The 24,538-nt window shown below is 36.8% G+C and overlaps 2 protein-coding genes across 2 annotated transcripts; both read left to right on the forward strand.

The window, feature by feature from the left end:
* Window positions 1-4,211: 4,211 nt before the first annotated feature.
* LOC106065047 (uncharacterized) lies at window positions 4,212-8,068 on the forward strand. Its single transcript, XM_056005215.1, has 2 exons — window positions 4,212-4,234; window positions 5,350-8,068. The coding sequence occupies exon 2, from the start codon at window positions 5,359-5,361 to the stop codon at window positions 6,754-6,756; it is 1,398 nt and encodes a 465-aa protein (XP_055861190.1). The 5' UTR covers window positions 4,212-4,234; window positions 5,350-5,358; the 3' UTR covers window positions 6,757-8,068.
* A 387-nt stretch (window positions 8,069-8,455) lies between these two features.
* Window positions 8,456-24,288, forward strand: LOC106077225 (uncharacterized). The gene is made up of 5 exons (XM_013237994.2): window positions 8,456-9,231; window positions 16,210-16,468; window positions 20,781-20,902; window positions 21,899-22,025; window positions 24,085-24,288. Exons 1-5 carry the CDS (start codon window positions 9,183-9,185, stop codon window positions 24,224-24,226), a joined length of 699 nt encoding a protein of 232 aa, XP_013093448.2. The 5' UTR covers window positions 8,456-9,182; the 3' UTR covers window positions 24,227-24,288.
* Window positions 24,289-24,538: the final 250 nt, after the last annotated feature.

Below are 24,538 nucleotides of genomic sequence, written 5' to 3' on the forward strand. Positions count from 1 at the left end.
CGTACGGCCTGTGAGACCTTACCTCTTATCGTAGTAAGAATCGTATTACATAAACCTTTTTTTTTTAAACTCAGTAAGACTTTCTAAAATATTTTACCTAGTATTTCTTTTAATTATCGTTTTACTAAAGTCACTTATCAAACATTTTTCCATTACCTTTTTTACAACCCAAAGTCTATTAAAAAAATTCGCGAGGATTTTATCGAATCTAGCCTAAGTAACATAAACTTCACACATCCTTTTAGCCCTCACTCTAAAGCTAGAACCTACTTTCAGGTAGCATATACTCTCGAGTAGCAGCCGCTCCTAACTAGCACTTTCTTTGAGAACCACTGAGAGAAGTAGGCCTATGGTCTAGTGTAACTGCTATTATTGCAAAACTATTTTTAATGCATTTATTAAAATGTATCAAGAACAAAATGACAGAGCCCACATACTACTTCAAATAAATAATAAATCCAACTCTTAACTTTATCTTCGTAAGGAATTTCCACGGGGATCAGTTGCTTCCCTACCTCTTTTATCTCAATAAAAGTGGAGCCAAGGGAGGTAGCTCCTTTATAATGTATTTCCATTACCAATTTTAAACAGCTATGCTGATCCCCCTTTGTGGAGCAGTTTAAAAATAGAATTTAAAAAAAAAACTCAAACATGTCTCAGTTTTTATACAAGTAATCTGTCAACGAAAAAACCTAACCGTCACTTCATTTATGTCATTTGTATTGTACGCTTTATTGATTAGAAGCTCGTTAAGCTGACATGAATATTGAATGAGAAATGAATAATTGTTATCTTGACATGTGGGTTTAGATGCGAAACGTCTCAGCCAGTGGCGGGCACGTATATTTTTTCTGAGATGGGTTACATTCATAGTTTTTTTTTCCCTTTTAAGCTCCCCCAGCGTTGGAGTAGAATTAATAGAATTAATTATAAAATCATCCAACAGCTTCCATTACAAAAAGCAATAAACATTGGCTGCATCATTGGCTACATCATTGGCTACATCATTGGCTACATCATTGGCTACATCATTGGCTACATCATTGGCTACATCATTGGCTACATCATTGGCTACTTCATTGGCTGCATCATTGGCTGCATCATTGGCTACATCGTTGGCTACATCATTGGCTGCATCATTGGCTACATCATTGGCTACATCATTGGCTACATCATTGGCTGCATCATTGGCTGCATCATTGGCTGCATCATTGGCTGCATCATTGGCTACATCACTGGCTAAATCATTGGCTACATCATTGGCTACATCATTGGCTACATCATTGGCTGTATCATTGGCTACATCATTGGCTACATCATTGGCTGCATCATTGGCTACATCATTGGCAACATCATTGGCTACATCATTGGCAACATCATTGGCTGTATCATTGGCTACATCATTGGCTGTATCATTGGCTACATCATTGGCTACATCATTGGCTATATATCCTTGTTGGACCAAGTAAAAACAAAGGACGTTTGGGCCACGAGACTTTCACCAGATACAAACAACCAAACAAAAAAAGACAAACAATTGAAATTGTAGTCGACGTATCTGTCCGAAGCTGAAAAAAAAATGAGCTGCTCTGGTGTAAAGGCGCGGGAAATCAGAAGGAGGCTGTGCATGCCAAGATAACTAGGAAAATGGTGGAATGTTTGTTCTCATCTCATCTATACATATATAATAGAAAGTAAAGGAGTATCTATGTATGTATATATGTCCTGCATAGAAATCAAAACCGTTTGACCAATCTTGATAAAACTTAGCATAAATGTTCCTTAGATCATGGCGGAGACTGTAGTGTGTGTTTAATGTTCTCCCATTTTCACAATCTAATTTTAATTTCGTGGCAAAATATTTACAAAATATGAAAGGGACATTCGCCATATTTGACAAACACTAGCGCAATGTTACCTCTACATGGAAGGTCGCAGACCATGGGTCATATTCGGCTAGTTTTCAATAAAAAGGTGGTTGTCGATCATGTGAATATCAATTTGGCCTGAGATGTAAATAAGTTTATTTTCAATCTGCAGATGGTTTTTTTTTTGTCATTTTATTGTTGTATAACAGTGATGAGGAGATCAGTGATACCCCTATGTTGTGTGCTATTGAAATGAATCTTAACGGGCTTAGTTTCAAGATTTCAAATGTTTTCTATGTTCTTCGAGTTGTGTTTTTAAACTTCTGTCTATGTTTTCCAATGTTAATCTTTTGGCACCTTGAGCCTTGAGCAAAAAGCAGAAGTGATTTGCGACATTGGATTACGACATGGAAACATTGTACAAAAAAATTGACTGAATAAACAACAAAAAGTTTTAGTTTCCTTATCTTATCTTATCTTTTCCTATCTTATCAATTAAAGACGTTTCTTTTAAAAAAAATGTATTACACCCAATTGATTACATATTAAAAGGTCGTCGAGTCCCATGATTTCAAATGAGAGCGGATTTATCTACGTGGCAACACAGACCCAGTTTTGACCTCAATATTTTACCCCATAGTTCATCACTACCACTTGAGAAATCTGGCATACAGATGTCAGGCCAGATGGCTCTTCTTATTGGAAAATGTATTCGGTCTATCTTTCTGGTTGTTTGGCAAGTTGGCTTTGTCAGTATCTCGTTGCTAGGCGGTGTGGACGTGTCTGGGACTCTGGGTCCGAGGTGTGTAACCTATTTGAGGCTTATCTCTTCTTGACTACTTCTCTTATACCGAAACTGAATTCAATAAATACACAATCTTCAATGTTCCAAGGCTCTGCTCTTCTAGTGATGCCACTCAAAATATCCTGTAACAATACAAGGAACTCAAACCCATCTCTTAACAGTTTAAATTAATACAGTTTATTACCAAACTGCTGCCTAGTCATGCGGAATGCGCATCGGACTGTCAACAAGGAACATCCGAAACATGTTACAAACATTTTACAAGGAACATCCGAAACATGTTACAAACATTTTACAAGGAACATCCGAAACATGTTACAAACATTTTACAAGGAACATCCGAAACATGTTACAAACATTTTACAAGGAACATCCGAAACATGTTACAAACATTTTACAAGGAACATCCGAAACATGTTACAAACATTTTACAAGGAACATCCGAAACATGTAACAAACATTTTACAAGGTACATCCGAAACATGTTACAAACATTTTACAAGGAACATCCGAAACATGTTACAAACATTTTACAAGGAACATCCGAAACATGTTACAAACATTTTACAAGGAACATCCGAAACATGTTACAAACATTTTACAAGGAACATCCGAAACATGTTACAAACATTTTACAAGGAACATCCGAAACATGTTACAAACATTTTACAAGGTACATCCGAAACATGCTACAAACATTTTACAAGGAACATCCGAAACATGTTACAAACATTTTACAAGGAACATCCGAAACATGCTACAAACATTTTACAAGGAACATCCGAAACATGTTACAAACATTTTACAAGGAACATCCGAAACATGTTACAAACATTTTACAAGGTACATCCGAAACATGCTACAAACATTTTACAAGGAACATCCGAAACATGCTACAAACATTTTACAAGGAACATCCGAAACATGTTACAAACATTTTTACAAGGAACATCCGAAACATGTTACAAACATTTTTACAAGGAACATCCGAAACATGTTACAAACATTTTACAAGGAACATCCGAAACATGTTACAAACATTTTACAAGGAACATCCAAAACACGTTAAACAAACATAAGAGGCCATGCATCTTTCTATCTATAATATATGCTCGTATTATATAAGCTTGTGTAGTTGCTGCTAATTCGTTTATATATACTGATGAGAGGATGTTTTGTTTTGTTAATAAATGTTAGCGTAGTCTTTGTTTTTATTTTTAAATACATTAGTGTTGAGTCTTTGTTAACTCTTTCTCTCCGTAATTATTTACCACATTCTAGTGGAATCAACGCTGGTATCATCAGTTAGGAGAGAAAGAGTTAATAAAGAGAATGTTATTTTACTAGACATAATTCCATCTTATCGTTCAGCGCCCCACCCAAGGGCGCCGCTTTTGTGATTCATTACCTTAAAAAAATGAGATTTAAAAAAAAAAATTGATGGTTATGTAGCTTGCAATGTGCAAAAAAAAAAAAAAAGGTAATTTGATCACGTGGTATAGATGCAATTAATGTTTTCTTTTTTTTTGTTTTAGTAAGTTGGCAATTAATTCGACTTCTGGTAAGTTGGCAACTAATTTTCTTGTTGGTAAGTTGGCAGCAAGTTTTACCTTAATAATAGAAATATTAATTGTGGTTATAACCAGTTGTATAGACTATAGACAGAATTAATGGGTGTAAGGAAGGGGGTGGCGGAAAGGAAGGGGGAGCAACTTTATATCAGGGGGGAGGTGGGACAGTGGCGGCTGTATTGTAGTGTCTGTGAGGCACAATGACCTACAGCCTTGAATAACTCGGAAGTTTGAGTGCTGTTGTAGTTTACTTAGTAGTTAATCAGTGATTTAGTTAAGTAGCTTAACACAAAGATAATGGCACATTCCTCGTTCAATATGCTAGGACAAATTTTTACAAGTACTCCTTCTTTCCTAGTGCTATTAGAGCATGGAATGGATTGTCTGAGCCAGCAAGGAAAACCAGTGACTTGGCAGAATTTAAGTCATTGGTTAACATGCATGACTAAATGCATGACGCGTTGGATGTAATCATCTTCTATTTTGTATTATATAAGATAAGTGCGTATTGGCTGGCCACGCTAATCAAAGCAGCTTTCCTAATGTCAAATGTTTGCTAACATGACTGAGAATTTGTATCCACCTTTACGGGGTCGTGGGGGTTATATGGTTAAACACTTGGCTTCCGAACCGAGGTGTATTGGGTTCGATCCCGGTGAAGGCACCTCTGAGTCCACCCCATCATTAGATGGGGAAAAGTATAGGTGGTTGGTCTGGACACATGACACCCTCACTGACCATGTACCACAGAAACCTTAACATTACCTGCCCTATAGATCGCAAAGTCTGAAAAGGGGCTAGTTTACTTACTATCAACACGTATCCTTATTAGTGTAAGTTTATCTTATCTTATCTTATGTAATACAGACGTTACTTCAAAAAAGAAGATGATTACATCCTATGCGTCATTCATTTAGCCATGCATATTAACCAATGACTTAACTTCTGCCAAGTCACTGGTTTTCCTGGCTAGCTCAGGCAACCCATTCCATGCTCTAATAGCACTAGGGAAGAAGGAGTATTTGTACAAATTTGTCCTAGCATATGGGACGAGGAATGTGTTTATAGCTTTCTCAATTAAAGCTTTGAACGATTTTATCCTCAGGTTACTACAATGGCAAGATGTCTATCTCTTACAACGGTTCTCAAATCGCTGATCACTTTGGTAGTCTTAATTACTTTTATGATCGCTCTGATTAAAACGAGAATTTTAGAACCACATGTTCCAGAAAGGTCATTAGCGCGTGATCCAGGTCCACCTATTTTGTTAGCCACAGACAGTTATCATGCAAAGGACAGTAGATTAGAAAGAAACAATAATGGTATTGAAGGAAGTGAATTTGATAAAAACAAGCAAGATGAATCAGATGATGATAAAATTGGTGATGTTGAAGACAATGACGATGATTCTAGCAATGAAGACATCTCAGAAAGTGTTGGAGAAGTCGTTTCCATTAAAGATGAGATTGAGATTCTCGGAAACATTCTAACACAAAAGTTGGCAGCTGTCTACGATGTGAATATAGAACCACTGAAACCAACTTGCAGGAATAAATCTGTCCTCGCCAACAGCTGCGAAGGCAGCAAGCGATGTTTGCGGACTCAGCTGCCGGACGATCCGAAAGCCAGAGTGCAGCAACTCGTTGGGCCGAATAAGCTTCGTCTCAGCCCGACGCAGCACGAACTTTTACGGAAGATGGCGAAGAAAGTCGAAGGATTTTACGACATTATTCTTCTAACCGCCGCCTCTTCCAACCATTTTAACGAGTCTCAAGCTTTACTCCAAACCGTACACACAAACCTATTTCCAATTCTGAAAAACTTTACGCTCATTTTTTACGACATTGGGCTGACATCTCAAGAGAAAGCGCTAATGATGAAGAACTGTAGATGTCAGTATCTGCACTTTCCATTTGAGGTTTTCCCGGAATTCCTCCGCGAGTTGAGATGTTATTCTTGGAAGCCTGTCATGATCAAGTCGATGCTGCAGAAGGCCAACATCATCGTCTGGATGGACGCCTCTGTGCGTTTCCTTGACCAGACCGAGAACATCCAGGTTGTCATTGGCAACGCCAGAAAGCGTGGTGTACAGATTGGGGGCAGCAACGTCATTTCCGCTTTCAGAACTTTCCGCAGCATGTACCACTTCTTTGGCGACGAACCATGCGCCTATTTCGCCCTGGGGATGGCCAAAGCTACTTTTGGTATATACCACAACGAGATCTTTGTCGACAGGGCCATCTTGGCGCCCTGGGCCGCATGCGCACTCACTGCCGAGTGCATGTGTCCGCCCGACAGATTTATGGGAACGTGCAGACAGAGCAAGGACATGTTTAAACTTTGGCGGGAGCAGGACGGACCAATCATGTACGGTCTGTGCCACCTCTACGACCAATCAGCGATAAGTCTTATCTTGCATAAACTTTACCAGGAGAGTTTTCGCTGGGTCTATTGTAACACAAATTATTTCTCTCGCATACAGCGCGATGACCTTGCGGGTTACTTCTCTTGACAAGTTTCATGATTATGTGTGCAATATTTTAATAACTTGTATAGTTGTCATACAATTCTACTATTCTGAAAGTTATGAATCAGTATTTTATAAATTATTGCTATTTTATTATTTTCTAATAAATGTTATTGTTTTAAATTTTAAAGGGAAATAATTCTTTGTTTATTAAATATCAATATTGAATGCTTAAGTGAAAAATTTGTGGAAAGATGTTTATATTTGATAAGGAGTCCATGTAATCATAACAATTAATCAATTAATCAATTAATCAAGACATCGTTCGGATATTCCTTCAAATTTGAAGATTGTTACATCATAACCGAAACAGGACGAGGGAGGGGGTGGCATTAGGCGGAGTTAGAACCCGGGACCGCCGAAACGACAGTCCAGAAAACAAAGGTGTTGAAGGTTGCTTTTAGTGTGTTTCGTAGGTCTTTAAACTCAGTCCGGAACTGAACAACATGCCAGCAGACGACTACTGACTATAACATTATTTTTACATATTTGAGCTTCAAATGTGGAACTTGAAGAAAGAAAAAAAAAGTTCTTGTATTTTGAATCTTCTTAAAATTAAATATGGTCTCTTATGAACACGCGCGTCAGTGCTTGTATTCAGTGCAGAGATAAATAAATAGATAAAAGTTTAGGAGCATTGTGCATAGCTCTAATGTAGAAATCATTAGCTGGACCAGTGGCGTTACTAGGGTGGTGCGAGGGGTGCGGTCTACACCGGGTGACACCCTTTTGGGGGTGAAACTCAAGTTGGAAAAATTATTTCTTGGCAAAAAGCAGACACATCGGAAAAGATAATAAGAATAAAACAGACAAATTTAGACAGTATTTTAAAGATTAAATGACACAGCCCAAAGTTATACCATTTCTGTCTCAAAGTATAACAACGGAAACCTTTTCAGGTGATGTTAAGTCTGTTTCTAATTTTAATTGAGTTTCGTTGTAAAACTTGCAATCACAATGGAATAGATGTCATAAAGAGTTGGATGTTTTAAAAGAATTGAAACTCATTTTACATTTGAGTAACAATAAAAAAAAAAGGGGGGTTGGTTCAACAAAAAGAGTTAACTAACAATTGTGACACTGACAAGAGTGACGCCGCTGAGCTAGACTGCTAGAATTTGACTATGACAATATGCATGTATACTTCTATTGTTGATATCACATATTGATACATTGTAAATCTCTAACTAGATCCGTATTCTAGACTAGACAGCTGTCTTTTAATGTTTCCAAGTCTGGATCTAAATCACGAAATCTAAAACATTAAGTAGATTTATACATGGGAGTAACAAGGATGTTTTTTTTTTGGGTGGGGGGGGGGGACAGGGTTGGGGCGAGGTAAACATAAAAAGGAACACATTCTTTAGAATTCTAATTTAGTTATTGAATCGCTAGTAAAAAAAAAAAAGTTCGCCAGCGGCATAAAATAGAATTTTTTTTTTTTTTTTTTTATTGTTAACAATTTTTTTTATTGTAAACTTTTTTTTTATTGTAAACTTTTTTTTTATTGAAAACTTGATTTAAAATTTTTTTTTTATTGTAAACTTTTTTTGTTATTGTAAACTTTTTTTTTTTATTGAAAACTTGATTTAAAAAACTTTTATTCATTATAAACATTTTTTTCTATTGTAAAATTTTTTTTTATTGTAAAATTTTTTTTATTGTAACCTTTTTCTATTGTAATTTTTTTTTATTGCTTCTTTGTTTTAATTGTCTTGGTTTTTTTAATCAGGTAGATTCCATTCCTTTGTTCTTTAAGACATTCATTCATTCATTCCTTTTGGTCTTTAAGACATTCATTCATTCATTCCTTTGTTCTTTAAGACATTCATTCATTCATTCCTTTTGGTCATTAAGACATTCATTCATTCATTCCTTTTGGTCTTGAAGACATTCATTCATTCATTCCTTTTGGTCTTGAAGACATTCATTCATTCCTTTTGTTCTTTAAGACATTCATTCATTCATTCCTTTTGGTCTTGAAGACATTCATTCATTCATTCCTTTTGGTCTTGAAGACATTCACTCATTCCTTTTGTTCTTTAAGACATTCATTCATTCATTCCTTTTGGTCTTGAAGACATTCATTCATTCATTCCTTTTGGTCTTTAAGACATTCATTCATTCATTCGTATTTCGTCCGTGACGTCAAAGTTGAAGTATCCCCAGTAACGTGCTTTCTTCTCTCCCTTGTCTAAACAGCGCAATTCAAGGAAAGCGGGGGCTGCGAGTAATGACACTGACCCTTAGAAATTGCAGTATTTAGTAAACTTGACATGTGAGCAGCTGTGTTACACTATACAGTAGTTGTTTGTGATCGGAGTAAAACAAAAACAAAAACTATTTCCTCTGCGATTGTTTTCTTCGTGTTGTGTTTAGTAAACGAAACAATTTATTTCAATATTTAAACAATGGCTGTTGTACGCTGTCCTCTAGTATGTTCTGTTATACTGGTATTAGGTGAGTAGCTGTAATTAGAACAAGGAGTTTATTTTTCAGTCTCCTTCTCTGGCACTGTGAGGATTGGGGTTCAGTAAAGGGAAATAATAACTATTTTTTTATTGTCTCCCTTTAACAGTGTCAACTAGGGGAATATTATAATGGTGTGACCTGGTCTGTTTAACCGAGACAATCGTCATAGTAGTCCTGAACACAGACCTGTGACGTAGTAGCCTGTGGTCTGAGGAAACCAATAGCACGTTGATGTTCCTTGACCATAGGTTCCCACGTCACAGGTGTGTGTTCAACGCTTTTTGTGCAGACGTTCCTTTGTAAATATAGATTATGATGTCATAGACCTAAGGTCCTGTAGAACAGCAGGGGATGACAGGGTTCACACTGTCGACCATCATACCAGGTAACCATCAGATCCCGCCACTTTGTCGCGTTGTAAAAGTAATCTTATGCTTTAGAAATGTTTAGTAATGATAATAATTGTTGTTTATTAGCTTTCAATTAATTTGATTACCTTTAAGATGTTTAACGAAAACATGTCTATACTCCAACTCTATCCACCATCTTGTCCCCTGATAACTCTCTCACCCCCCCCCCTAAAAACACAAAGGTCACGTGATAGTCAACACCTGTATGTTATTGCTTGTGTTTGGTGGTCCAATTTGATTCTGTCTAGAACTGGATAGTAAACCAGCGTACGACTATTCACTATAACAGTGTTTCACAAACTGTTTTTTCGCGGAACACTAAGGTTTCGTAGAGACGACTAGGTGTTCCATAAACTACTGGAACAACGAACTAGAAGACCTACACATGGACTTTTTTTTTCTAAGAATACAAAAATAGAAAAATGGATTGTCTATTATTAGCTCTTCTCGGTAATGAACAAGAAAAGCAACTCTACTTTAAAAAAAAAAAGCATTTATAAATATTTATAAAAATGCGGGGGGGGGGGGGACGAACTGAATTAGAATTCATGGCTCAATCCTTCTCGGGCTTCTAAAGCCAACACGGTAACCACTCTGCTCGAGGAGATCTTATGAACATGAAAGATTGTATAGTTATCTATTGTTTCTATAGTCACTAGGAAAATGGCGGAGGTACCCGGTTCACTCGGCCTTCGGCCATTCTAGCCCATGCGCCCGGGGTCCAGATGCATTGCAAATAGCAATGCTTTACATAGGCATTGACTTGGGTCTCTTCCAGACAGAACTGTGGTTCACGCAGGTCTTATTTTACTGTTTGACGCTCAAACAGTTTTTTTTCAAACTTAGAGCTCGAAGAGCCTTCGGCTCAGCTCATTGACGATCAAACCGTACGTCCTATTTTTCAGGTTTGTGTTCACTAGGTCATCTGTTTCTATGGCCAATGGTTCACGAGCAGGGTGTTATGTGGCCAGCACAACGACCAACCGCCTTTACTTTTCCCCCCCCCCAACTAAAGTCAATAGAAACAGATGACATTAACATCATCTGCCCCATAGATCGCAAGGTCTGAAAGAGAAATTTTTTTTTTCACTAGGACTCAGACGACGACCTTTAAATTGACTTAATTCAGCTTATACCACTAATTTCTTATAATTTCTTTCCCTTGTTCGAGATACCTAACACTACAACATCAAAATCATTACATATTAATCTTAATGACTTTATGTTTGCATAATTTATTATGGATTTTACTTAAAAAAAGATTACTTTAATTTAGACTATGATTTAGCTTTTTTTTTAAACAAAGATAATAATAACTCACTGTGTCTGTCTGATCAAGTTGAAACTTTACACAATTATTTATTTGTTCCTAACAAAACACAAATCAATTAAAAAAAAAAACACAACCAATTAGTTAATTTAATTGTGGCAATTATTTTTGTTTGATTTTGAAACGTGGAAATACATTTTACAGCATTGTACTATATGGTTGTTGATGTAAAGTTGTTTCCCTTAGATACCCTTTACTTGATTTATTTAAATCCAACATGTAAAAAAAACAACCAAACCCCCCCCCCCCAAAAAAAAAAAACCCGAAGGGTTCTGTTGAATTCTCTTAAAATGGGAAGTGTTCCTTTAAAGACAAAGTTTGGGACTATGGCATTATGTTTAAATCTTTGCATGTTTTTGAGTGAGTGTTTGAGAGAGAGAGAGAGAGAGAGAGAGAGAGAGAGAGTGTATGTGTGACTGTGAGCATTGAAAGACTATGTGTTGTTGCTAGATTTAAAGAGGTTTTTGTAAACGCAACTGAGATGAAAGTTTTCTTTTGACCTTATGAATAATTATTCAAGTACGTATCCCATGATTCAATAGTGCAGCTGGGTAAAAAAATGACGCCATAAATACGACGAAGTAAAAAAAAAAAGGATGACGTCAGAGAGTTAGCAGACGACAGCCAGCAGACTACAGAAAAACACATAACATAAATGTCGGTCGCCATTGTTGTCGATAATTTTTTTTTATTTAAGTGCTAATTTCGAGATGCATCAGATGTCTGATTTATTTTAATATAAGTAGCCAAACTCAACAGCTAAAACAAATTATCACGATTTGAAGCTACGAATATAAGAATAATTGGCCGGCACAACAAAACAACAGATCGGTGAATTCGGTCGTATGCTCTTTACGAGGGTCAAGGTAAAGTGACGTCACACGCTCGCCATCCCATTAACAGAATGGGAAATAATCAGACGGCGGTTATTTTACGTAAACTTCTGATCATTAGTACAAATGCCATGCATACATTTTGCTGTATACAACATACTGGCTCGATTGAGGTTCACTTGGAATAAACTTTGGTATACGTCATATACAGGGAGGTGGTTGACCCTAGAACAGTACTAATACAAAATGCTCATCAAATATAATAGTACAAAAAACAAATGATTTCTACTATATGATAAAAAAATTCAACTTTTTCCTATTCATGGTAAACCAGTAACACAGACTAAAACCGCAAAATACCTAGGTGTTATAATAAATGAAAAACTGTCATGGAATTCCCATGTTGATGAAAGTATTAAAAGATCAATTAAAGCATTAGTTTGTTTTTAAAGAAAATTGTATAAATCATATAAGAACATAAAAATTAAATGTTATTTAACCTTGGTTAGGCTATTAATAGAATATGCATCCTCTGTTAGGGACCCCTCAACTCAAAGAAACATTAAGACACTGGAACAGACACAAAATAGAGCAGTGAAATTCATAACAAACGAATATTCACATTTGACTAGAGTAACACCTTTAGTAAAATCACTAAATTTAGAAAGCCTTCAGGACAGAAGGCTCAAAAGTAAAGTAGCAATCATACATAAAACACTGAACCATAATCTTCAAATACAAAAACAAAATTTAATAAAATACTCAGAAAGACACAAAGATAAAGGCACATTTCCCGTCCCATATGCTAGGACAAATTTGTACAAACGCTCTTTTTTTCCCTAGTGCTATTAGAGCATGGAATGGGTTGCCTGAGCTAGCTAGGAAACCAGTGACTTGGCAGAATTTAAAACATTAGTTAACATGCATGACTAAATGCATGACGCGTAGGACGTAATCATCATCTTTTTTTTTTTGAAGTAACGTCTGTATAAGTTAAGATAAATATAGTAAACTAGATATTCAAATTGTATTGTACTGATTTAAAAATTATAATTAATATAGATATATGACTAACGCCCTAACACAAAGACGGGCAAATGAACAGTTGTCATTTCCCTTTAATTTTGAATTTGTTATGTGATCATTGTGATGTATACATTATCCAATGATTTGAAAATATAACTACGAATCCTATCACGTGATATACGTATTCCTCAACATATACTTAGATACATGTTAATAATAGAATAAAAGAGTCTTAACTTTGCTTGGGGGTGGCCATATGCAAAAGGGATATTACTTATATAAGATTAATACAAATCAATGTTAGTTCCAATGCGTCGATGGCATTTGGGCTTAAATCATTTTAATAGATCCAATTATTAATGAAGTGATCTTTCTGAAATTTTACTAAAATATGCTGTTCCGCGGAGGGCTACTGTTCCGCGAGGCCTTAATAAGTATCCCACGAATGCTGGAATAATTAACAAGTAGGCCACCACGTGAATTAATCTCTCTAAAAAAAAGCAAAATGTTTCGCTAAATACTCTGAACGTGCGAAGTGTTCCATCAAGGGAAAAGTTTGGGAAACATTGGAACAGTGGAAAGTTGTCTAAATCAATGAAACGAAATTTTGACTTTTTTATTTGGACAGCGACGAATGCGTGAGGTATGAAGGAAAAAAAGTGTCAGTCTTGTTCCAATGCAGTTTTAGGTTTTTTAATGTCAACAAAAAAAAATTATATGCAGATTCTTGTCAAGTTGTCTAGTGATGAATATGGAATCATGCATAATGAAGCATTGGTTATTTGTGTTAGGATGACAACTATGTAAATAAATTCACAATACCAAAAAGCAACAACAGCAAACACAACTAACCATTACAAAGCTATACAGATTCAAACGTAAACAAACAAAATGTCGAAAAAAGACTCTTATAAAATACTTATCTAGATGGAAGAACTTCACATTTACAGCAACATATCTCAATTCTGTACGATTTATTTCCCCTTTACGATGTAATGGGTCGCATTGGTTTCGGCTTGGGGTAGTTATTTATTCTCCAACTGGATATTTCGTTTCGCCGTTATAGTTTTGTAAAGCAGTTTTTTTTTTACAAGGACCTTGACCTTTGTGTCTCTGCAAAGGATCTAGTTCCGGAGTTAAAGCTGGAGCTATTTCTGTTAAACACACGCTGTGATTGTGGCATAGTCGACCTTTTGACAGTGTTGGTCCTTATCGCAGCGCAGATCCTTTGTCGTTAAAGTTCGACTATATCGTTGAAGTAAATGCGCTACTATTCCAATACGCATTTAATCATAATAATAATCCTTATTTTCCACGGAGTCCAAAGATTAAGAATGCGTGTTGTATTTCTCGTAATCCCGCAAAAGCAAGTGCGACCTACATAATTTGGTACATCTGATGCAGACAAAGCCGTTGTTAGCAGGGGGTCTGTATGCATTTAATGAACTACGAGTGTGCTAATTAATGTTGACGATACAGCTATGTTCCATCAGTTCATTCCATTGACTTTATTTCATTGTATCAAATTGTTCAATTGTTTTATCGCAGCTTTTCTTCATTAAAGAACGCATTTCTTATTTCATTGGCTGTCAGACCCGGGTATACCAGCCTTATTGTTACAAATGAACATATCTAGATTTTGATTAGTTAAAACCCACATAACAGATTCAAAATTCTAGAGATAAAGGACAGCAACTACTTTGAAATACTGTTGGAATATAAGCCATATTTCATTATAAGGCGCGGTGGCTGAGCGGTAAAGCACTTGGTTTCCGAACCTGTGGTCCCGGGTTCAAATCCTGGTGAAGACTGGGAATTTGTGACTTTGGGCGCCTCTGAGTCCACCCAGCTCTAATGGGTAGGCCCCTACCTGACATTAGTTTGTGAAAAGTAATATCGGTTAGTCGTTGTGCTGGCCACATGACACCCTCATTAACCGTAGGCCACAGAAACAGATGACCTTTACATCATCTGCCCTATAGACTGCAAGGTCTAAATACAACCTTTTCATTATAAGTGGATGATATTTTTCTTTTTCTTTGAAGTATAACACTAATGATCTTCCATTCATTGACATAGAACTCTGGCTCTTACTTGGGTCTTCTTAATATCTATGTGGGCTTTTTTTTTATTCTTTGAACCTCCAAAAGGAAAAAGTTTAGAAAACTAAAAAACAAAACTCAAGAAACTTTCTTCAAACGAAACAATTGTTGTGACGGACGAGGTGCAAAAGTGAAGTGTTGGTCTCAAGAGTCGTCTTCCTTTCATCAGACAGGATTGACCAAACGCTTAGAATAGTAAATAAGGATAGTCGCCCCTTCCTTGTTCCACTTAGGGTGTCATTTGATGTGGTGCAGTGATTCATGCTACATGCAGGCACAATAGAACAATCTGTCACGTGACGTCGGTCTGGCGGATCATCAGGGGTTATCGTCCTTGCAGTACTTGACCGAAACTAATAAAGTGGGGTGGGGGGAGGGGGGATATTTTTGTGAAGAAGCTATAAAAAAGAAATTTGAAAAAAAAAAGTTGATCCAGTTTAAAAGATCGAACCCTACTTTATATTCAGATAATGTAACTAAATATTCATATTTTCTTGTCATTACAAAAGTTTATTTCATTTCACTCTGTCTGTCTGTCTGTCTGGGTGGAAATTGTACACGTTATTTCTCCCACTTCCCCTTCTTGGATCAAGTTGAAACTTTGAACAGTTATTCCTTGTCAATGACAACACATGAATCAATAAAAGCATTGACCAATTAATAAATCAATTCGTCGTAATTAATTAATTTTGTTTTACATGGAAATATAATAAGCTAAGGGGAGATAAGCCTTGTGTAGAGAATCAGGTCGTTCGCTAACAATTTTAAACTACATTCTATTTTAGTATATAAGCCTTCTATTTTTATAAGTATTTGTATAGCTCAGTGGCTAACGCTTTGGGCTTCCATCGGGAGGCTTGATTTAGACTCAAGCAACTTAAAAAAAAAGCAGTACGAACAATTTCTTCTAGTTACTCTCCCTCCCAACTGGTCCACAAACGTTATTGGATTATAACGCACCAAGCATTATATAAGAATAAAAGTCTCTACATACCAGGGTTTCTCAACCTATGGGTCGCGACCCCCTTGGGGCTCGATTGACGATTTGCCAGGGGTCGCCTAAGAATATCGAAAATATGGATTGTTATTGTCTATTCTTCTATTGCTGTATGTGTGTGTGTGTGTGTGTGTGTGTGCTGGGATGTCGCGGCAGAGTGGGGGATTGTAAAAAGGGGTCGCTGAGCTTAAAAGGTTGAGAACCGCTGGACTAAACAAACAACAACAACAAAATTTCAATTCGAATATTTTCTTGGTCTTGTTTTCAGTAGTCCAGCGAAGTGACCAGGCCCCTCTACAAAATTTAGAATTCAGAGATGGCCAGTTCTTGTGCAGCTACGATCCAGAGACCGGAAGTCAAATCTGCAAAGAGGAAGATCTAGAAGAAAGCAGTACCATGTCTGAGTGTGATTATAAACACTGCTTTCGACAGTGGGCAGACGTCAGAACAAGTATACATAATAACAGGTCCAGTGGGGTACCTTTTAGTACTAACCTTGAGCAATGGAGCAGTATTTGTGACGATAGGTAGATCTTAATTTTATTAATTTTTTGTTTTTTAAAAAGAGAATATAATTTATAAATTAATAACTTTTTAAATTAAGTTTTTTATCTTGGTTCTTGCGAGACCAATCGTATTAGCATGTCTCAACACTGATCTGCGACGGCGCAACCTAAAGGCAGTGAAGGCCAATAGCTTGTTGCCACGTCATATTGACCTGTGACGTAAAAACGAGCTATTCGTCTCCCTTGCCCACAGGTTGCGATGTTGCAGGTCAAAGTTCAGCCCTAAATGACGATTGGTCTGGGTTCTTGTGACAAAGGAAAAAAAAATATATGTGGTGGCTTTGGCACAGAAGAATACATTGAAGACAAGTGAAGGCCGATTTTAACCTTTTCAGTTCTTTATTAGGACTTAACACCTGCAGCCATACAATGACACAGGTTTGAAACGGGCAAACAAGAATGCCAATCAATTATTCGTAGTGGCGAAGAAGTAGATCTGGTAACGAGATTTGTCAACGAAATGGCCAGTGTCCACGTTTTTCCTGAACACCGGGAAGCCATCTAGGGGAAAAGGTCATGTGCCCATTGAACTATTGAACTCGTGTTGACCCACATCGAGCTGTAAACTGAGAGGTCAACAAAATCCAAAATAAAGAATTGAGAGGCCCTGTATAGTAGTAGACATAGATTTAAATTTCTGCGAAAAAAAAAAGACGTAGATTTAAATTAGATTCATTTGTTTAAGTTAGTTTAAATAAAGTCTAAAACCGTTGATATATTGCTTTAAGCTTCAATGGAAGTGTATCATAAGCTTATTAAGGATTTGTTTGTTACTACATATTCAAAAGCCCCCAGACAGTGCCTCAAGTGACCCTTTCGATCGTGTCAAATTCAAATAACAGTTATAGCGAGCGTATAGTTGTAAAAATTAATAATTGAAACAGAAATTTTGAAGGTTAGTTTTAGTAAAGAATCAAATGAGCAGACACTTTTTTGTACGTGTAAAAGTAGGCCTAAACAAAAAAAAAATCTTTGCAAGGATTAGAAGTTAAAATTAGATCTAGCCCGTAGACATAAATAAATATAGACTGGCCGAAGGAAGTAACTTCATGTAACTTGAAAACATGTATATCTATTGTATTAGGATTTCCGAATTATGAAAAATTGCATGATCTTCATTCTTAGAGATTAAACAAAACTACACTGCCTCCTTTATATTTACAATATATATATAGGTGTGTGGCTGAAATAGATATGAATACTTAACTTTTATACTGCTCATAAATGCTGTATAATAAAGTACACAAAATTGCAAGTCACAAATTTTCGTTTCATAAAACTCTTGAATTGGCCAGTCTGTATTTATTTATGTCTATGATCCAGCCCTTGCGAATGAAAAGATGGCGAAATGTGCCAGTGATTAGACCATAGAGTTAGACCATGATTGGACTGTAGTTGTAAAGAAATTGCAATTTTTAAATATTAAAATTGCCCAGAGACATTTACTGACCACCATGTTGTTTTTAAGCATATTTATATCCCTTATCTATATTTAACTTTTTTAAAAGAGATTTTTGTTCTTATGCTGTCAACTTATGCATTTTTAAGTGTATTTACTGAAATGAAGGTCTAAAAAAAATGTTAATAATAAATTGATGAAGTTGTTTCTTCATTTTTTCAATAACTTTTTTAAACAGAGTTTTTTGTTCTTATGCTATCATTTTAAATGAATTTTAATATTAGATCTAATAGCTGCTAGAAAGAAAGACAAAACAGCAAGAAAAATGTTGGCAAGTAATTCAAGGGAGATAGTCTAGTATTAAGCCTTAAAATCAAAATGGCTATTTCCAATGACAATATATGGTAATAAGAAATAAAACTTAAAAATTTATATTTTAAAAACTATTTATCTCCGAGGAAATCAAATTACATATTTGTAATCTGCATTTTTTTCTGCATATTCTTAAAATATAAGAGAAACCTGATTTTTAAATTCATTTCGCTCATTTGTATTTCACAATCCTGTTACGATTAAACTTCAATAACTTTGTATGTTAGATATCAGAAAATGTTATAGTTGGTATCGAATGATAAGGGAATGCATGCTCTTTTTACACAACACAAAATAAAGTTTATAAATCAAAAAATCGATTTTGTTTAATGGGGTTAAATCAACGTTGGCATCGTCAATTTGAGATGAAAATGTTAAGTATATAGTTGTAGAATGTAATGAATATTGTTACGAATCTCACTATCCAGGCTCTCTGCAAACTGCACCATACACCACCAACTTAAAGAACTTGACAACTCAGGGCTCCAAAGTAACGTAACAGTTTAATAGTTGAATAAATAACAGCCAGTACTGTACAATTGGCAACACGTACACTGTACAAATATCTCTCCGATAACACTGTACCGCAGTATCAACTCTTGCACTGGCCTCTCCGTCTCGTTCCGGGCTTGCACTGGGTTCAACAGTTCAGGACAGACTTCACACACTAGGCTCGTTGTGTCGGACTCGATCGCAGACCAAGATCAAGACGCCAGTCGTCTCAACTGTACTTGACAGTACTCCGCACTGAACCGTCGTAATGCTCCGTACAGAACCACACCGCTGAACTGTGCTGTAGTCGACCGGACTGTAGTGAACCGGGCTCTGAACCCCTGCCGTGAACCGTCTTGACTGCGACACCTCCGCTCTTATATAGGGTCCCTACTGGCCTTCTCGAACCGGACAGAACGCCGCTCGACGTTTCTAGGTGGTCAGATGACTAAAACTCTCGTGACGCTCCTGAGCTCTGTTCACGACGTCGATCCTTCCCGGACCGCCGTCGATCCATCCCGAACCGCCGTGTTGACACTCGTCTCGGCTGACCGTCGTAACTCGTCACGGTTGACCGCTCGTCTAGCGCTGGCCTGGGGCGATTTGCGTCGGCTGACTACACACACACCACTACCCCCTCTCTGTGCCGCCACCAGGTTTATAACACTGTATTCGCCACTGCAGCCCATGACTGAAGACTGGAGAAAAAACAAAACCTAATGAAATACCCAGAAAAAACTCAAAGATAGAGGCACATTTCTTATTCCGTACGCTACAGCAAATTCCTACAAGTGCTCCTTCTTCCCTAGTGCAATTAGAGAATGGAGTTGGTTGCCTGAATCAGCCTAGAAAACCAACGACTTAGCAGAGTTTAAGTCGTTGATTAACATGCAAGATAAGATTGACACTTGACATGGTTAGGACATAATTATCTTCTTTTTTGAAGTAACGTCAGTACTGTATAAGATAAGATAAAAATGTACATTCTACATTTGAAAAAAAAAAACAGCATTCGTTGAGGTGAACTAGATCTACATATGTATTGTCACTTGGAGACGTTAATTTTATGAGTCAATAAAATCTGAAATAAAGAAATCTGAAATTGCAGCGAATGTGTTGTGCTAGTAAAAACACATTTGAAAGTAAAATGTATTATATAGGTTAGTTTTATTAAGGGTCAACATGCTCATCAATAATACACCTTTAATATTTGTTTGTTTGTTTGTGATCCTTCATTCTCATTTGATTTATCTTCTTATCTTATATAATACAGACGTTAATAAAAAAAAAAAGAAGATGATTACGTCCTACGCGTCATGCATCTAGTCATGCATATTAACCAATGATTTGTATCATTACACTACGCATGCGCGCGATAGTATGACGTTAGCTATTTGATCCAGATTCTGCCTGATATACTTTTAGAATAATATTGTAAGATTTTTTTTTTTTTTTTTTAAATTTTTTATAGAGTTTTAGTTTGTGGTAGCGTATGGTAGGGCTACTTTGCATATCTTACGTCTACCATTAGTTTCTAAGGAACATTTATGCAAAGTTTTATCAAGATTGGTCAAACGATTTTTATTTTTATTCAGCACTTACATTCATACTTCTTACAATTTGCTGTATATATTAACAATACACAACTTAGTCATTTTGACTCTGAGAGGAGCACAGGGCCGCAACAGCACTCCCCATAGGACTCTGACAAATTCCCCTCAGCTGGGTCCATGTCCATCCCACCGTCTTTGTCTCTTGGTCAAACGATCCTCTCCATGTTTGCGTTGGTCTTCTGGCCTTTCGCTTCCCCTGTGGGTACCAAACTTCCGGTCAAGGGCCTGTTTTACAATGTTTTCTGTTGTTTTGCACAATGTCTGTCCACTAGATATAAAATTATTATAAATTACTTTTAATATGTTTAAGTAATTATACAATAATTTGCACGTGAAGCCAAGAAAAGATTCCTATCACCTAACTTATAAACCATTTGTATTGCCTTCTGTGACCTAGTGCAATCAATGAAGTGGAACTGTGTATTAATGAGGAACTCATGCTGTGTACCAAGGACACACCTGATAATGAGCTTTTGGTTACGGAGTGGACACACTTCTGTCAGGACTATGGAAAGACAGGTATGGAAATACAGGTGCTTATAATAGTAAGATTGTAAAGTGGCGAAATACATAAGCCATAACTTATAAAGTAAGATTACATAGTTCACTAATTAATTAGACAAAAAGATAAAAAGAATATTTCTTGCTCCATACGCTAGGACAAATTCATATAAGAACTTTTTTGTTTCAACTGTTTTAAAGTAACAAGAACTATTCTAGCTCAAGAAGGTCTTTGTGTCTTGTCTAGAGGCAGTATTCCATTTTGTTTACCTTAACAACTATATCGTCACTTCCTGACAACTGTTACGTCATCATTGTTGTGGTAATGGGGAAATATGGCGTAGAGATTATCTTTTCCAATTAAATACAAACTTGTAAAATTATCAGTATCATTACTGCGAAGAAAGGGTTGCATGGAAGATCACTGATTTAGTAGAGTTTAGTCTCAAAATAAAAAGGCCGGCCAGATTAAAACACGGATGTAGGACTTTTCATTAATCTATTTTAAAGGACTATTTTTGAATTTTCATCCAATGAAGGCGGTATGTAATATCTAATTCTTAAGAAGGTAATCAAATAATCTACTGACTAATTCTTAAGAAGGTAATCAAATAATCTACTGGCTAATTCTTAAGAAGGTAATCAAATAATCTACTGGCTAATTATTAAGAAGGTAATCAATTAATCTACTGACTAATTCTTAAGAAGGTAATCAAATAATCTACTGACTAATTCTTAAGAAGGTAATCAAATAATCTACTGGCTAATTCTTAAGAAGGTAATCAAATAATCTACTGGCTAATTCTTAAGAAGGTAATCAAATAATCTACTGGCTAATTATTAAGAAGGTAATCAATTAATCTACTAATTCTTAAGAAGGTAATCAAATAATCTACTAGATAATTCTTAAGAAGGTAATCAAATAACCTACTGGCTAATTCTTAAGAAGGTAATCAAATAATCTACTGGCTAATTCCTCACTCAGATGCAATTTATTTTCTTTTTTTTGTCCAGCCTACTTAAAGTTGAACGCTGTCCACTGCTCGCCCAGCCATCTCAAGGACATGTGTATCGAACAAGCGAAAATCCAGGCAGATTTGACCAACATAAAGTTCCCAGACGGTGAAAACTATTTTTGTGTGTAAGTGAAATATTCTTATAATTTAGCTGTATGTGCATACCATTGGCAATGGTGTCAACTGAATACTCTCTAACAAAATGTCTCTCAACCCAGGAGAGGTCGATTTCCTGTGTCTGTTTTATAGATGATCCTTTATTTTGTCTGTCTGGTAGAGAGTAGAATAAATGAGAATTAGATCAGCTCAATCACAAGAAAGATGATGCCTATTATAAGCTATCCCGACAAGATCAACGTCTAATCTTTTGACTCAGGACCGGACACAACAGAATATGACAACATATGTACCGGAAGCTCAAAGTTGGAACCAGTGAAATCTGCACACGTGGAGTGTCACCAGAGAATGCTGACCATGTCCTCCAAAACTGCTCTCTTTACCAAGAGGCCAGTATAAGACACTGGTCCCAAATCACCCCAATAGAAAGAAAGCTATATGGAGAGCGCCCCGATTTGGAAACCACTGCGCGGTTTATCTTTGACATAGGATTACTGATCTGAACTCTTCGACATTAAAATGAGAAGAATGAGAAGTCTGTCCGGTACAAAATTTGAACACGTCATTTCTACCACTTTCCATTCTCCGGTCAAGTTAAAACTTTCCTCAATGAAACATTAATCTCTAAAAAAAAATAATTAATCAATTAATGAATTAAATAGTGGTAATTAATTTATTTGATATGAAAAAAAATAAAGAAATCTCGCGCATTGAGATATATCTGGCTGTAAATGTGGAGTTATCCCCCTTGGATACGTTTTGATTTTTTAAAAAGTTTTTTAAAAATATTTTGTTTGTTTCTCCGTATGATTACGGTGCCAATGTTTTTTTGTTTTTTTTTAAAGGAAACATCCTTTATTATATCTTCGAGGTCCTAGGCACCGCTTCTCTGACTCAGCGTGGGGAAAACTGGGGTGGAAAAGGTCGTCAGAGGGACGATTAGGCAAATGCGATCCCCCCCCCCCCCAGTCCTTAGCACTGGCGAGGGATGAAAGAGAGTCACTATCCAGGGGCCGTTGTATGGCGGACACCCCCCACCCCCCCCCCCCCCCCCCCACGACTTAAGGGCAAGAATGTAAGGGAGTTTCTCTGGTGTGCTCAGCATTCGGTGTAACCTCTAATCCAAGCGAACTAGGATTCGAACCATTGGTAATAGTGACGTAACACGTTTCTATCTGCCCGGATACCTCTCCGACAGAACAGACCGGCCGAGCCCAGACGTAGACGGCGAAAAAAATAATCTAAATCGACCACCAGCGGACAATGGGTATGTCTGCGCTGCGTCTGGCAAAATATAGATCGCAGGTGGGTCCGCGTACCCACGTGAAATACTGCACTCCTTGTTAATCTTCGGACTCAAAGACAAGCCTGATCTATATATATTATGTATCTACACTCGACACACCATAAAAGCTAGCTATTTATAGTTATTCACGATGGATGGCTGCCTGGTCGTGTTGGAATGTACGCTGGACTATTGGATCAAAGGTCCTGGATTCGAACCCTGCTTCCCACCATCTTACGGGAGCTAGAATGTCCGAAACCTGTCTAACAAAAACAGATGAAAATCGCCGAGGGCGTTTTTGACAGAGGCGTCGAAAGCAAAATAGAAAGCAGGCCAACTCTTTCTTTTTTTAATGTGTACCAGTTTTCTTGGAACTAGTAAAGGACAGGTGTCTCTTTTCAGATCTTGCGATCTTATGGGGCAGATGATGTAGAGGTCATCTGTTTCAGTGGCCCACGGTTAACGAGGGTGTTATTCGGCCAGTGCAAAGACCAATCGCCATTACGTCGTCACGTATCTTAGGTACCAATAGTTTGTGTGATTAGCCGAGCAATCATCAATTAGTTTTTAGTGGACCTTGCACGTGAATTATTTGTGGTTAACTCTCAATATTTAGAGTTGGGTGGACTCAGGGAGATTCTTTAAATCCCCAAAATGTCTGTATAATCTTCAATGGGATTAGAACTATAGACCACTCGGTTCGGAAGCCAAACGCTTCCCCCACGTAACCACCACGGCCCCTTCTCTAGTAGCCAGTCAAACATTATTTATTTTATCCTCAGATTTGAACATTTTTATCATCGATGCCATCGGGACGAAATGTTGGCTCAGTGTGGCCCTGAGTACGTAGAGTTTATAGACGTCTTAAACACAGACTATGCAAGTGATATCGATACAAACTGCAGCCATATTGAAGTATCGTGAGCATTGCTGGTCCAAAGAACGACAACACATTTCGTGCAAATAAAGAAAGGTTATTGAGATTATCTCCCTTATTCCTTGTAACATTTTAAGGTTTTACACAAATATATTGTAAAATATGAATTGTGTATGTTTGGTCGTGGTCTTCACGTGGGCCTAATTGGGGATATTAAGTCATGGGTGAAAAATATCTAGAAATGATTTTACATCATAATAATCAATAAACCATAAGGTAATTAAATCCTTATCGATATTAACTATATTAAAAAAGCACACACACATATTACAAATAATTATGCCAAGCATAACAGAGCC

This window comes from Biomphalaria glabrata, chromosome 12 (genome assembly GCF_947242115.1).
Source record: "Biomphalaria glabrata chromosome 12, xgBioGlab47.1, whole genome shotgun sequence".
Classification (NCBI taxonomy): Eukaryota; Metazoa; Mollusca; class Gastropoda; family Planorbidae; genus Biomphalaria; species Biomphalaria glabrata.

What these genes read in the sequence shown, in the direction of transcription:
- LOC106065047 (XM_056005215.1), top strand. Translation starts at nt 5,359, where the DNA reads ATGGCAAGATGTCTATCTCTTACAACGGTTCTCAAATCGCTGATCACT.
- LOC106077225 (XM_013237994.2), top strand. Translation starts at nt 9,183, where the DNA reads ATGGCTGTTGTACGCTGTCCTCTAGTATGTTCTGTTATACTGGTATTA. An exon ending in TTCTGTTATACTGGTATTAG is followed by an intron (nt 9,232 to 16,209) that starts GTGAGTAGCTGT and finishes TCTTGTTTTCAG; the next exon opens with TAGTCCAGCGAAGTGACCAG. An exon ending in AGCAGTATTTGTGACGATAG is followed by an intron (nt 16,469 to 20,780) that starts GTAGATCTTAAT and finishes TCTGTGACCTAG; the next exon opens with TGCAATCAATGAAGTGGAAC.